This window comes from Strigops habroptila, chromosome 6 (assembly GCF_004027225.2).
Source record: "Strigops habroptila isolate Jane chromosome 6, bStrHab1.2.pri, whole genome shotgun sequence".
In the NCBI taxonomy this organism is placed as follows: domain Eukaryota; kingdom Metazoa; phylum Chordata; class Aves; order Psittaciformes; family Psittacidae; genus Strigops; species Strigops habroptila.
Window position 1 is genome coordinate 44,630,028 of NC_044282.2, and position 15,498 is coordinate 44,645,525.

General features: G+C 39.7%; 1 protein-coding gene across 4 annotated transcripts in view; it reads left to right on the forward strand.

The window, feature by feature from the left end:
- Nucleotides 1-15,498, forward strand: part of COLEC11 (collectin subfamily member 11) — a 43,696-nt gene that overhangs the window by 23,482 nt on the left and 4,716 nt on the right. For all 4 annotated transcript variants that reach the window (XM_030490938.1, XM_030490935.1, XM_030490936.1 and 1 more), the window contains 2 exons: nt 5,369-5,440; nt 14,957-15,028. In XM_030490938.1, the coding sequence (XP_030346798.1) occupies nt 5,369-5,440; nt 14,957-15,028 (144 nt within the window). The remainder of the gene's footprint in view (nt 1-5,368; nt 5,441-14,956; nt 15,029-15,498) is intronic.

Genomic DNA, 15,498 nt, shown 5'->3' on the forward strand with positions numbered 1-15,498 from the left:
TCAAATACTAATCCTTTCTTTCTAACAGGCTCATTTGCACCACTGGCAGTTTCTAACAGAGACAAAGAGGATGCCTTTCAGTTGTCCTCTTACTTGCCCCATTTGTAGCCTCCTTAAAAATGGAGTTTTAAGGTCCATCAGATGAACTGAAGTCGGTTAAAATAAACACAGTTCAGAGAATGCACGCCAAAGTTTCCCACACTTGCTCCTGATCAGGAGCTTGTTGCTCTGACACACACCTGGTTGCTTTCTCTGTGTTTGTACTCGGGAGTGGTACACATACCCAAAGACTTTTAAATCAGGCCCTACTTTATACCTGGAAAGGTTTTAATTGCTGTTTTGCAATATAATGAGAAGTATTTTGTATTTTCTAGCCTTATGTTTATCTTCCCTTGATTTTTAAATGCTGAAGTACCTTTAGAAGAAATAAAAAATCAGTTAAGTTTTTGGCATTTCTATAGTTTCTGTGGACAAAAGCAACTTTTTTTTTATGAAATATATGCCCAAGCTATTGCCCTGATATATTATTATTATGATAAAAAACTGCACAACTAACCTTAATTTTTTTCTGGTAGTTTTGCATTGTAGTATCACAAAACTCACCTAGCAATATTGGTGCCATTAATGTTATCTAGTACAAAGGTGGGCTTTACCCTGGCCTGAGGACCATTGTATGGACTGCAGGTGCTGTCTGTGCTGGTTAATTGATTGGTGAGGACCAAGCTCGTAGAATCATAGATGGTTTGGGTTGGAAAGGACCTTAAGGTCATCTAGTTCCAACCCCCTTGCTGCAGGCAGGAATGCCTCACACTAGACTATGTCGCCCAAGACTCTGTTCAACCTGGCCTTGAACAGTTCTGTCCTGTGATTGTTCATACAGTTAAATTGTGAGCACAGCCTGGCCACAGGCTTGGCTGTGGTGTAAACTGCCCTTGCCAGACCTTGCCTTGTTTGAATGTGGTTGTGCTGTGTTGGAAGCAAAAGAATTGGGCTGTTGTGCTTGGCCAGTTAGCGTCAGGACCAAAAAAGCTCTCCTCTTTTGCTTATTATTGATGCAGCTTTGGATGCCTGAACTGAACCAAAAGCTGTATTTTTTTATTTTACTTCAGGAAGCAGCCTTTGAAGTCTTAATATTTTCACCTTCTGCAGATGTTCCAGTTAGAAAGAACTATATCCAAGTCTTCTGAGGTTTGACTAAGCCTTGAGTAAAGTTGCTTCACTCGTTTGATATATCTTCTGTGAAATAGGCATAAGACAGTGCTGTTGATGTGAGTCACAGAGAAGAACACAATCAAATTAAATATATGTTGTCTAAAATTACAGGGAAGATCAGTGAAAGGGTCAGACTCCACAGCACTGGGGACCAAAGCTTTGAAATGATTTTTCATTTCAAAGAAGTTGACAGGCTTTCACAAGTTTTGTAACTGCTTTAGTTTCCTTGTTTGTGTAATCAGTCAAAATTAACACCTGTGATTACCATTTCTATGTGAGGACCGTTATTATTATTATATGCAGCAGAGTTTTTTAAACACATAAACAGTTCAGGATCCTGGCCCTTTGTCAGAAGGCAATCCTGAGCCAGGAAACAACAGAGAGGCCTGAAAACCATCATGTGTTAATGATTTCACTCTGCTTCATGAGATGTAAGCCTCGCAAAAGTGAGAGATTGATGTACAAATTCAGTGAAGCACAAAGTGGCCTGATACAGCCCTAGTTAATGTGAAACCCCTAAAAAGCTATCAGTGTTCCAGCTACACTGCCAGGGGGACTGGCTCTGAAACTGGTAATGAGATACTGCTGTCCCACTCTGGCGCAACTCCAACCCATTTCGGTGGCCAAGGCTTCCTTTAAACTGAGCATATATGTGGCCGTGTGCCCAAATTTTGGCTTCCACGCAGTGGGGTTTGCTCACTGCAGCTTTTAGATCTGCCCCATCTCCTCCTCTGCTGGACTGCTGACACCATCTCCGATGATGGAGGAACAGAGCCCCGCACCGCTGCTGGGCACCAGCCTGCCGGGATTTGGGAAAAATAGGTACAGGGAAGAAGCGGAAGAAATGAGGCAGACTGTTGCATGTGTGAAAGGGAAAAAACAGGAGGAGAGGGTTAAGCCTAAGAAGTGGTGAGAAAGTGGAGCCCAAATAGGGGATGGTGAAGGAGAAAAGCCCCCAAAAGTGGGGGAGCATAAGGGAGAAATTTTAGAAGAACAGGAAGAGGTAAAGGGAAAAGAGAAAAGAAAGGCACAAAGAATGAGACTGAGTGGAGAGACTGGAAACTAAAAAAATAAAATAAAATTAAAAAAAAAAAAAGAAATGAGAAAGTGACACAAAGCCAATTAGGACCCCATGGAATAAAAGGGTGAATCTGAAGGGGGATGAGATGAGAATGGAGGTGGAAATGGAAGATGAAGAAAGCCAGTAAAGACACCAAGAATAGAAAAAGGCACAAATGAGTTTAAGGTCAGCAGCTTAGGTCTTAGGGACTGATTTTTCTTTTTTTTTTTTTTTTTTTTTTTTTTTTTTTTTTTTTTAATAACCTAAACAGTGTAAAGGAGTAAGATGAAATGTGGAAGGGAAAAATACTGTGGGTCTGAGAATCCAGACAGCAGACTGATCCATGTTTTAAAAAGCCGACTTAATAATGGCAAAAGTGTGTTGTGTCTAAAGAAAGGATGGATGATGAAGCCTCACTACATTGCTACTCATATTCTTCCTGAAGTCTGGTTCTTTTTGATAGGCCCATGAGATTGAAGTTACCATTATTGTGGTGAAAAAAATAACATGGAACAATCCTTCAAAGCTTAAGTTCTCGGTTTGACATCTTGTTTTGTCTCCCTTCTAGAATCTAAGGCAGGAATTGTCTTCAATAGTCTCAGTGGCATACAGTATGTAAAAACGTTGATACTACGTAAATAAAATAAACCCGATTTTTTTTTTTTACACCCACACTTCATTTGTCTACTCACACGGGGAATATGAGTAATGGAATAAAGTTATCACTAGCCAGGGAATGCTTAATAGATCGCGTAGTTAATATTTGGCATGCTATTTTCTTTATGGTAAATGGTACAGCTTAAGGTAGGCAGGATGCAAACATAATCAGAAACAAATCCTGTCCCAAAGAATTAACAAAAGGAGGCAAATTGACAGCAGTGGTAAGATATATCATCTGAATTATGAAAGATCTCTATCAGAGATAATGGGAGAAGTTTGTAGTAGTGTCAGGGTTGTGCCCGATACCTGCAATCCTGCTGCAGCTCAGTTCGGTATCAGGGCTAGATTTCTTTTGGGAATGTGGGGCAACACAACACTGGAGCTCTGCTGGGCACATCTCGCCCTGTCTCAGCTGCCTGGGCAAGAGCTGCATTGCACTGAGGAGGGAGGTACTCTCTCATGCAGACGGGCTAGAGCAAAGAGCCATCTGGGAAGGAATGAAGAGGAGACTGAGCAGGAGATACAAGTGCAAAGGGACTGTTGCTGTTGGAGGAGTCCATACGAGAGCAGCTGGGTAGATACCACTATGCACTGATCCCAACCTCTTGCTCCAAAGTGACTGGGTGTAACGTGTAATGTCCTTGTTCTAAGTCAATTTGTTTGGTTTTTTTTTTTCCTAATTGAGGAATCAAAAGTTAGTGTTAATTGATGATAAATGAAATTGATTGAAATGCCTTGACAGAAATCTGTTTTGTTGCCTGTGGCACTTGCACCAACTTTGCTTCCTCAGCTTGCATAGTGCTCATGGTATGTACAGCAAAATTAGGGACTTAAACACAGCAAAGCTGAACTGGACCACTGATCAGTCCCCCTTGGCCAAGGTCTTACTTCTTGAAATAGCAGATAACAAAAAATGTAGAGTAGTTTGTAGCTGGGCCTGTAATGGGGCAATCTCCTTCCAGGGAAAGTTTCTTAAACACCTACACTAAGGAATGCAGCGTCATCTGATTATAGGAATAAATGCAGGCAAGTGTAATGGCCTGAAGCAAGAGTGATCTATTTTATTGATCCCTAATGCACAGCTTTCACTCTGAAGAACGTGTAAAGCAATAGGCTGTAATAGCCTGCTCTCAGCCTCCAGAGAGCAGGGAGAAGTCATTGTCAGGATTTATCTTTGGGAAGCATCTCATAACCAGCCCTGAGGGGGGAAAGGCAATCATACAAAGCCTATTGGTTACCTGATAATAAAAAAAAAGTGACGTTCCCAAATGTGCCAAATAATAGCCTGTTTCATACTAACAGTATTATTCGCTGGGGATTATGTGAAGTTTGTCCTCATTAAGGTCAAAGAATGGCCTACTTTCGATGTCTGAAGGTAGGTCTGGAGTCTGCTGGCAGCCTGAAGAAGGAAAATATAACAGATGGAGGGCTGAGTTCAACTCACAGCCAGCTATGTCTGCAATAAGAAGAGAGAGAGAGCTGGAGGCTGCATATTTGAAATATGCCATGTTGTGGCTTGTTTTTACATGTCATGTCTATGGTTCATCTCTGAACCACAGCTGCCAGCTATGCCAGAGAGCAGAGCTTGAGGGGTGTATGATAACTGTTGAGTTTCCTGCTATGGTGCTCTCTTCAGCTTCCTGGAAAGTGGCTATTGCTCACTCTCATCTGTAGATACACTGCATTGGGCATCAGGTGTGCTCTGCTAGCCCTGGCTTTTAGATCCTGGCGTTTTCTTGTCTGTGGAAACCATAGAACTTGCTGCTTCTTCATATAAATCTTTTTTTGTAAAAGTGGCTATGTAAATCATTCTTTAAACTTCTATCTATTTGTTTAAGAGATTGTAATTTTACGTCAGTGGCAAACTACAATAGTAGTACAGTAGTAGGGAGTGAAACAAGCTAAGCATCCTCAAATTTCCAATGAAAGGCAACAAGGAGGCAAACGTTTACAGAAACTGATGTTTAAATATGCTGAATATAATAATGTGCCGTGAGCCATGTGCTAATTTGATGGTATAGTTAAGCCATTTTCACTTGAGATTTAAGCATATCCTTAGCAGATACTTGGGAAGCATTTGGACCCAGTGCTAACTTGGGTCCTAATTCTGAAGCTTCTGCTTAAACGAATTGTGCCGTTGGGCTTTTTGGAGGTTGACAGTAGGAGTAGCATCCACAAAACTAGACCCATTGTATGAGACTTCAGTAATGGACTGACTGTGGTTTTGTCAGTGTTTACCTCAGTTTCAGAAGACACTGTTCTCCATGCATCAAGTAAAGCTGTTAAGTTAGAGTGCATCTGCTTTCAATTTTTTCCTGTCTTGTTACAGTAGGTTTTTATTTTTGCCAGGGAGAATGACGCTCTTGTCAGTGCCACCAACAGAAAATAGTCCAGATTTAATATGATTATAATTTATGTTTCCTTTTGTATCAACAGGGGAGGCTGGAGAAAAGGGGGAGAAAGGAGCTCCAGGTCGTCCAGGCAGAGTTGGGCCTCCAGGAGAAAAAGGTAACTTTATTAAAGAAGACGTTTTGAAAGTCATTCCTGACCAAATGCTGCCTTTTCTTGTAAGGCAATCATGCTGGGGATCCTCTGTCCCTTTGCAAGGTGACTAAATTATGCTTGGGCATTTTCAGGTACCACTGTGGTGTTTTCACCCCATTGGCAGCTCAGCCCCACGCAAACACTTGTTCACTCCCCCAGGTGGGATGAGGAAGAGAATTGAAAGAGTAGAAGTGAGAAAACTCGTGGATTGAGATAAAGACAGTTTAATAGGTAAAGCAAAAATCTTACATGCAAGCAAAGCAAAACAAGAAATTCATTCACTACTTCCCATTGGCAGGCAGGAGTTCAGCCATCTCCAGCAAAGCAGGGCTCCATCACAGGTAACAGTGACTTGGGAAGACAAATGCTATCACTTCAAATGTCTGTCCCCCCCTTCCTTCTTCTTCCCTCAGTTTTTACTGCTGAGCATGATGGCATATGCTGTGTGATATCCCTTTGGTCAGTTGGGGTCAGCTGTCCCGGCTGCGTCCCTTCCCAGCTTCTTGTGCACCCCCAGCCTGCTCACTGGTGGGGTGAGAAACAGAAGAGGCTTTGGTGCTGTATATAAGCACTGCTTGGCAATAACTAAAACATCCCTGTATCAACACTGTTTTGGCCACAAATCAGAAATATAACACCCTATCAGCTACTTTGAAGAAAATCAACTCTGTCCTAGGCAAAACCAGTACAACATCATGCACTTTGTAGACTAACTATTGTTTTCTGGTAAAAAAGATTAACTTTGGAAAAAAATATTCTTGATCTTTTAGAAAGGTCTCTGTGAAGAAAGGCATTGTGTCTTCATAAATTTCCTTCTGCAAATGAAAACCTCAGATCAGAGGGAAAAAATCATGAGGCTCGATTTTCTTGTTTCCTTTTGTTTGTAAATGTGGGCACTCACAATTACCTGAATTAAAACCCTTGCGGGAAGGCAGTAAGCTATAATAGGCAGAGATGGCCATGAGTGATTCTACATTTTTTGCATGACAGTTCAGTAATATTTATGGAAAGATGGTGGTAACGCTGTTCGCATTGTAGTTCAAAAATATTTTGAGCTCTTGAGAGGAATGTTGCTCAGTAGTCTGTCTTTTTAAATCTGGGGTGATTTTTGTTTGTTTGTTTCTTTTGTGGGGTTTGTTAGTTGGTTGGTTGGGGTTTTTTTGTTTGGTTGGAGGTTTTTTTGGTTTTGTTTTTTTTTTTTTCCTGAAGCAAGGAGGAAATTTGACCTTCATAAGTTTCCAGGAGATGCACATTCTGAAAAATTCACATTAGGAGTAGTCAAAACCCTTGTATTTCAATACTGAAATTAAACATCTGACATTCCTGTCATCAGAACGATGGAGTTAGTTTTTACTGAAGTGAATATACAAACGTCCTTTCAAAGCAATCACAGTGGTAATTTATAGCTCTTTATGATGATGCATGATCCATTACGTAGTTCTTCTGGGTGATTACAGGAGTTTGATACATGCAGTTTTTCCTGGGACCAAAATCCTAGAGCTATTCTGCTTACAATACGTTGAAAAATTTGTAACTCCCATGAGGAGTGTGTGTGTTCAGTCAGTGTATTTCCCTTATGGAGATGTACTCTTCAAGGATGATTCTTATAAAAAATACTGGAAACTAAAGTTTTAACTCTTGCAAGGTAGTGCAGCATGAAGAATAGTTAAAGTATCACAGAATAATTTAGATTAAAAGGTCATAAACAGTTCATCTAGTCCAATCTCCTGTGTAAACAGGGCAGATTCAAATTTAGATCAGGTTGCTCAGGGTCATGTCCAGTTGACTTTTGAAAATCTCCAAGGATGGAGATTCCACATCCTTTTTGATTGGTTTGTTCACCAGTGTCATTGTGAAAGACCTTTTCCTTAAAGCCAACTGAAATTTTTCTTCTTGTAACTTGTGATTGTCGCCTCTTGTCCTTTCACTGTATGTCTCTGAGAAGGCTTCATCTTCTCCAAAAACCACTTGTAGTAGTGCAAGATTTCAATTAGGTTCTCCCTTACCTTGCTCTACTCCAAGCTAAATAAGACCATCTTCTCAGCTGGACTCCAGTTTGCTTCTCTTCTATGAAGGCCCAAAAATCCCTGGTACTTTTTATGCAAAAGAGTTTTTTAGCAGGCCATTGGCCAGCCTTCATCAGTGTCTCACGGGTGAGGAACTTGGCATCTGGCTGAACTCATGATACTCCTGTCAACACATTCCTGCAGCTTGTCAGACTCCTCCTGTCTCGCAGCCCTGTCCTCCAGCACATGAACCACTCCTGCCAGCATGAGGGTTCTTGCAGACTCACAGAGGATCCTTCCACTTCTTCCTCCCTGTCACTAATGAAGGATTGGTTCAACTCTCATTATCAGCTGCTGATTAGACTTTGGCAGCTTTGCAACAGCATCAGCTAACCCTCCCAGCACCCTTGGAATGCCTTCTGGCCAGTGCCATGGACCTGTGTACATGGAGGTCAAGTAGTCCCTAATTCAATTGTTCTTTACAATGAATAGCATGTCCTCCCCAAATAACCGGTTCATCACCTTTTCCTGGACAGATTATCCAATATCCATGCATGACCTGCTGTTGTCTTTGCTTTTTTTTATCTGTTTTTGGTCTCTTGATCGGCATACAACTTTGATGTCCTTTTAAGTGCTGGCCAAGTATTTTAAAATCTCGGTGTAAAGTTTAGACCTGTGATCCAGATACTTCATAGCTTAGTGGATAATGAAAGATGGATAAAACTGTTGCCTCGCTTTAGATTTGACCCTTTCTAAGAGCGTACATGGATGAACACAGCAGCCCTGTTTCTGTGCAGTAGCCTGTTAAACTGCAGTCACCGTGTTAACATATATTTGACGCCTTGTATTTCTGTTGAAGCCTGGTAATTGTTGTCTTGTTGGGCTAATGTTTGGCTCCTTCTGTTGATGGAAACTGCTAAATTTCATTGTGTTTTTCTGCTAATTGAGTAAGTGATAGTATACATAAGAGGGGAAGCTAATTCTTTTGCAACATTTGTAGAGTTTTCTCCTTCTGGTGTTAATTTACATTATCACAATCACAGTAATCTTTTTCTTTTTTTTTTTTTTTTTGTTTTTCCTAAGAAAATGTGCTTAGCGTCTTTCAGCTCCTTAGGTATACAATAATCAGTGAATAAATAACTTACAAAAGAAAAGGTTTTCTTATGGTATTGACCTGAAATGAATACTTCAAGATTAGAAAGTGCTGCAAATGTTTTTATTATCTCCGTTCCTCATGATCTTTTCAGATTTTGGTAGATCAGAAACAGATAAACATTAAAACTTCCTGGTGCTTGCCTGAAATATGTCTGGTTCTGAGTGTCCTGATGTTTCAGGGTGACATCAGACATCCTGATGTCTTTGGGCACTGATTAAGGTTAAGTTCCACTTACATTCCTCATTGCTTTTAATTAATTGTATAGGTCAATTATGATGCATAGCATGTCAGCAGAATATAAAACTGCGTTGGCCTTCTGCAAAGCATAGAGCACTGGGTCATGTACAACAGCTAATTCAGATGAAAGCAGTGTGTACTGCAGTGCAAGTTTTGGGGTGTGAAGTTAATAATGTAACTTTCCCCACTTGCACTGATTACTGCACTGCGCTTTCCCATGTTGGGAGTGAACTCAATTATTTGAGTCATGATCCAATCTGTGAGGCCATAACAACTTCCATGTATACAAATTCCATACAGATGCTTTAATAACAATACAATCCTGTGAATATTCCCAGAGTAGCATGGATTCTGCTTATGGCAATCAAAATAAGGGTGAATAGAGGGTGAATTTACTGTTGGAATGCATAATCAAACGAGCAGCATATTAAAATTGTGTTCTTCAAGATATTTTAATTTTCTTAGAGCTATAACCATTTGAAAATATATTATTTTAGTATTTTAATTTCAGCCTTCATACACTGTACTTCATTTATACTTCATTATAATGGTATGCGAAGCAGGGTCGCATACTATTCTTAGGGGTGGAACTCAGCTGTCTCTACCTTTGCAGTGTTAGCACAGTGATTCTGGCTTTTGCCAGCTAACACTTTCCCAGGCAATTCTTGGGCACATTTTGGAAGATAAGACAATGTGCTTGCAAGTGAATATCCTGGCTTGAAGAATAAGACAATTTAATATCATAGTGTACCATTCTCAGCCACCTGGTTCATACTGCTGGGGAACCATCCCAGGCATTTAGTTTGCTAGTACAGACATAGCCTCTTAAGTAGGAGAGAAGACTCATTAATTTAACTGGATTGGAGCCAGAGTGCTCAGTCATTTGTATAATCAAATTCTAAAGAGAGGTAATAATATCTTAATTTATATTTTAGTATTACTGATTGCTCATTAATATGTAATCAATCAATCCTTTACATTTCTGAGTCAACTTTTACATGAATTTATTGCTCACTAAGGAGTGCTGCAGGCAGGATTCCGTATAAAAGTCCTGCCATTGACAGCTGTGGATTCGCAAAGTGGGTATCTGTTTCAAAACTGTCTTTCAATTCCACCTGAACTCAGTAGAATTTTGAGACAGTCAGTATTAAACTGAGCGGACAAAAAGATGGTAGATGGGCTTCAGTGTTAAAAAATATATTGCCTAGGGAAATTAGGGATGCATAATTTAATCCATACTTACACAATGCAAAAATCCAGAACTGTCACTTAAAACTCAAGAAATGCTTTTAAGTCATTAGCAGCAGTCCCAAAACCAACAAGACACTGCCCATCATCAGAGAAGATACCAAGGACAAAACAGGAAGCTGATTTTTGCTGCTGATTTGCTCTCTGTAAAAGCCTGACATGCACTGTCTCATGCAATGAGTATGATTCTGGCCTCTGCCTCTCAAAAAGGACATGAAAGATTAGAATGGTGCACCAGAAATGTGAAAAAGATGGAGGAGCTGCCTCATAAACTGGACAGGTTGAGACTCTTGCATCTGTACAGAGTAGTCTGAGAAGGATATGGTTGAGGTTACAGAATCACTAGATCCCATCATACCTGAACTAGGAGACAGTCACTTAAACTGCTGGGGGACTGATTCAGCAGCTCCATCTGCGGTGGACTGCAGGTAGTGGCTGTGGTTGCATGATTTCCATGTATTGCACCTTCTACTGCCACTGTGGGAATCAAAGTCTTGGGCTTAGAGGGACCACTGCTCAGAACAAACTTGGTATTATGTTGTTAATGTAATTCTGGCAAGGTATGTGTTTTGTAAGGGAAGTTATTTGTATTTGTGTGCATCTGAATATACACTTCCCCATTCAGGAATGGATCATGCTATTTCCATTTCTTTTTTTGAATGTACATTAAAATTCTTTAAGCTTTTCTGCTGCCTTCAGATTGGATTGTTTTTTCTTACTATCTTTAGTTTCCTTTGCACATTTTCTAGCCTTTCTGATTTCTAGTCAGTATGGATTGATAAGTTTCCTCTTTTTTTATTTTTTTTCCCTGTTTGTTGTACAAAGCTTGTAGAGTTTCACTTTGTCATTAAGATACGTGTTTAACATGAGTGAGAGTTGTGATGTATTTATTTCTCCACTGCCTACCAAGGGAGGTTGGAGAAATACCTTAGACTAAAACCCTAACTTTCAGGTTGGCTAATGAAATTAATTTGCCCCAACTACAGAAAATGCTACCTAGCATTATATTAGGGGGAAGATTTTGTAATCTTGGTCTATATTTTGCATTCTTTTTCTATGTATCCTCTGCAGATTGCTGTCAAATATTGCAATAGAGTCAAGAGGCCTTTGGTTTGGTACACTTCTACTTTTGTTGGTGGATAGTTGTCTGTGATGTCCGCTGTGTCAAATCATGAAGAATTTCTATCTGATTTGTCTAAGTTTGGGAAGTAAACTACTGCTCTCTTCACTTTGACACAATTCAGTTCGCCTGTGACATGGTGAATTTTTGTTTCTGCTGTATATGTCTTTTTGACACTTTCTTTTAAGTACTTTTAAACCTTCTTGTCTGTTCCAATTAATCCTGTCTGAAGAGATTGGCCACACTGTATGGAGACCCCCATTTATAGTGTTGCACAGAGGCAAAGCCTTCCTTTTTTCACTGGTTGTGCAGCCCACCATTTATCTCTGGTATTTTATTTCTTCTTGTGTTTGTTGGCCTGGAAAGGCCACCAAGAAGATCATTTAGAGTGTCCTTCTCTTCAGTTCCTCCCCAAATCCTTCAAGTCTTCTATAATTGGTTCCAGTGTATACCACCTTCATCTGAAAGATGACAGATGACTTCATATTCTTCATTCAAACTTTCTGTTAGATTTCCTACTTTTGGTCTATGGAGACTTAATTTCTTTCATTGTCCTCATTTCTTTCCACCTCTCACTTCCTGATTTCATTAAGACTCTTTAGACTGCAGTTTTGGCAATCATAGGGCCACTAGAAAGGACTTTACAAAAGGCATTCAAACTTTTGAAACCCTCAAGGCAGATGGGTCTCTCTTGAAACCTTGTGATTTACTCTGCAGAAGCAGCAGAATAAGCAGGCCCCTGGAGTAGAAGCAGGGGTTAGTCACTGTAAGAGAAAACCAAATCCAAACAGTTCTTTTAATGAGCACAGGAGGCTTAATGTATGTCTTCATTGTTTGAGATAACACACTTTTACTTCTGAGCACATCATGTAGCTTTTACTGGCTATTACTGCGAAGTAGTTCATTTTCTGGGCAGTATTTATGAGAAAGAAAGTTAAGTCATTTTATGTATTATATTTTATTTATGCGTTAGGTCTATGTGTTTATTTAGTTTCAGGTGTAGCGGCCTGAAGAGAGAAAGCATTAAAACATCTGACAATCTTTTACGGTAATCTCAATTCATAAATATCCAAACCAAGAAAGGTCACTTTTAGAGCAACTTAATGAACTCATTACAAGCTGATACTTTAGAGATTTTTGACAAAATACCTTCTCAATATACTGTCTGTATTGGATAAATATCCAATGGTAGTATCAGTACCTTTATAACCCACACAGCCTGATGGATTGCATCTTAAGGGCAAGCCATGAATCTGTTCTGAATGTGAAACTGTATTCAGAAAGTAGATCTTCAGCTGGCAGAGTTGATTACTTCCATTCTTCCAGTAGGAATATGCAGCATAAGAGAAAAGTGGTTTTTTTTCTGGTAAAATTTCCTAATTAAGTCCATGTCAGTAGGGACTGAATTTGATCCTTGTTGGAAATAAAGGAAAATCATTGATTGTAGGATTTGCCAGTAATTAATGAGACCAACAAGTCATACACCTTCAGCTTCTCTCACTTCAGAGGAAATTATTTCTTCATGACTCATGCCATCAAGTGACAGTGGCTTGAGATTTCATGGAGTACTACAGAGGACATCTCTTAGCCCAGTGGTGATCAGTTTATATTCTGAAACTTGTTACTGATTAATTGGTCATAAAATTATCCAGCTTTGAAAAATATATAGAGGAAATATGTGATGGTCCAGTTGCAGTAACTACAGAGGGCAACAGATCTTCAGTTGTCATAAATCTATAACTGAGGTTGAGCTGTGACAAATTGCACAAGTTCAGTTGCTGGATCCTTATGGTAGATTTTCCTCCTAACTTGTCTCATCGATTCCTTGCTCCTGTGTAGTTGAACGGTGTATAAAAGATGTTGCTTTGAGCAAGGAAACAACCTTTTCAACAGTCATTGAAAAAATCTGCATCAATATTTCCCTTGGTCTTGGGTTTCTGCAGGATGACAGCCTCAGAAGGCATTTGACTTCTTTTCCCTGTCATTCCTCCATACCTGGTCTCCATTAATATTGTGCAGTACAGTGGGAAATCAGTCTCATATGAATGATGTAGCTGTAAAGCTGTGCTACCTCCAGACCACATTTCTCCTTGAAATCATGATACAAAGAGGCCTAAATCTGGTGGCAGAGCATTGATTTGTTCAGGTGTTGCACCCAGGAAAGGGTATTGCCAATGTACACTGAGATCATAGAATCAGCTAGGTTGGAAAAGACCTTCCTGATGCTGCTCAGGCCATAGGAACTGCACCATCAGGCAAACTCTGCCACACTCACTACACAGTGAGTGTAACAAAATGGCAGGTCTTGTTTCATAGGTCTCAAAGTCTACCTAGAACAAATCAGGGAATTCTCTTTAAACCAATGCCAGAACCAAAGTATCATTTCAAAGTAATAATCTGGCAAGTTTAGACTATTTAGAGTTTATTGACTAGAAATGGCTTGGTTTATTTACTCTATTAGGTGACTAGTGCTTATTAATTTCAACTGCTGATCTCCTAAACTTGTTCATGAGCTTTGTAGACGTGGGTTTGGATAAAGCTTTGCTATTAGAGGCTAAAGTTCTTTTCTCAGATTCACACCATCAAGATAATTATTTTTTTGTAATGTTTGAGAAATGCCATCTAGAAAAACTGTATGATCTGTTTCATTCTTTGAGCTTTGGAGGAACTCAGATCAATGACATCAGTACTTGGACTGTGGCACACATTTTATTAGTAACAGTGCTTCAGCGTGGCCTGTGAAGACAGTGATGGCGAAGAGACTGCCTGTTCCAGTGCAAATTCTGTTTCCCCTGAAGCCATTCTAATATTCCCTTTACATCACACAGGAAAGTACAACTAATAGAAAAGAGGTCAAAGTCAGACAAAGTAGTTGAATCAACCTGTCTTACATCAGATTTCTGAGTGTGTTTCATGGACACAGATAGGTGACTGCCTGATTCATGCAGATTTGTTGACAATTTCAATTGACCTTAAGAGGTGGATAGTTCCCTTTTATTTGCAAGAACACAGCCAAGGAAAATTACTGTTTTAGCAGCTCCTTTGCTACAGCTGCACTTTGGAGTATTCTGTAGAACTGTCTTTAACATTCAACATTGCTGGCTTGAGTCAGATTTTGTATGAACATGTGCATGTGTCTGTGTGTATATATATGTCTGTGTAAGATTTCCATTTTCATTTTTCATTAATGTCATCTTCAAATGTAAGAGCAAAGAATGAGGCTGTGACTGCTTCCACAGTGTTTATATTGTATAAATAAGCCATTTAGCCCAAATTCAGCCCTCAGTTACAGTAGATTACTGTGTTAGATGAAATTGTCACTTGTGCTTGGATCCTTTAGGTCTTCTCAACTCCATAATAGTTTTAATCCACTGATCAATGTTTGAATACAACCCCCCCTTGTTTTCAATGTGACTCTAGCATGATCATCTGAGAGTTTGCAAAAGCTTTTCCAGTGGATCTGAGCCAAGATCTGTTTTCATTTACACCTACGTGCCTTGTTAATATCAATTGCTTTGCAAAGATCAGATCACTGTCTAGGTTATTATACATAAGTTCTTCACAAGGAGTGAGCTGGACCTCTGGAGTTCAATGAATATTTGGGATATGGTGTGTTTTCACTCATTGTAAAAGCTGATACTGAAGCATGCTGGAATCTGAATGAATCAGTCTACATTCCTACCTTGTGTCTGTCATTTTTCTGTTATGTATAGGAGAAATGGGGGACAAAGGACAGAAAGGAAGCATGGGACGGCATGGAAAGATTGGTCCTATTGGTTCAAAAGGTATGCTCAGTTCAATTTTGTTTTCTCCATTTGTGTTTCAGATGAAAAATCTGTAGTCATTTATGTTTGAGAAAAGCTTAGGGGCTTGAAAAATGGTTAATGAGTCTCAGAGTTTATCAACCAGGGAGTTTCTCTGGTGTAGTCAGCCAGATGACTGAGATCTCTCAGCCGGTTACCTTTCCCTCTGACAGCAGTATATTTAGCCTTATAGCAGGGTAAGAATCCTGGTTTAAGGTTAAATAAAGAACTTTGTGCACTATCAATCACGCAAGTGCGGACAGTTAAGAGCAGCACATGGGAAGATGCACTGTATTTTGGCAGACTTTTAAGAGCCAAAAGACTTGAATTCTAATCTTGCCTAACCCCATAGGCTTCCTATGTGACTTTGGTTAAGTCATTTGGACCAATGTTTACTTAAACGTCTAGATTACGAATCTAGATTTAGGCACCAGTGTAACATATCCAGCCCT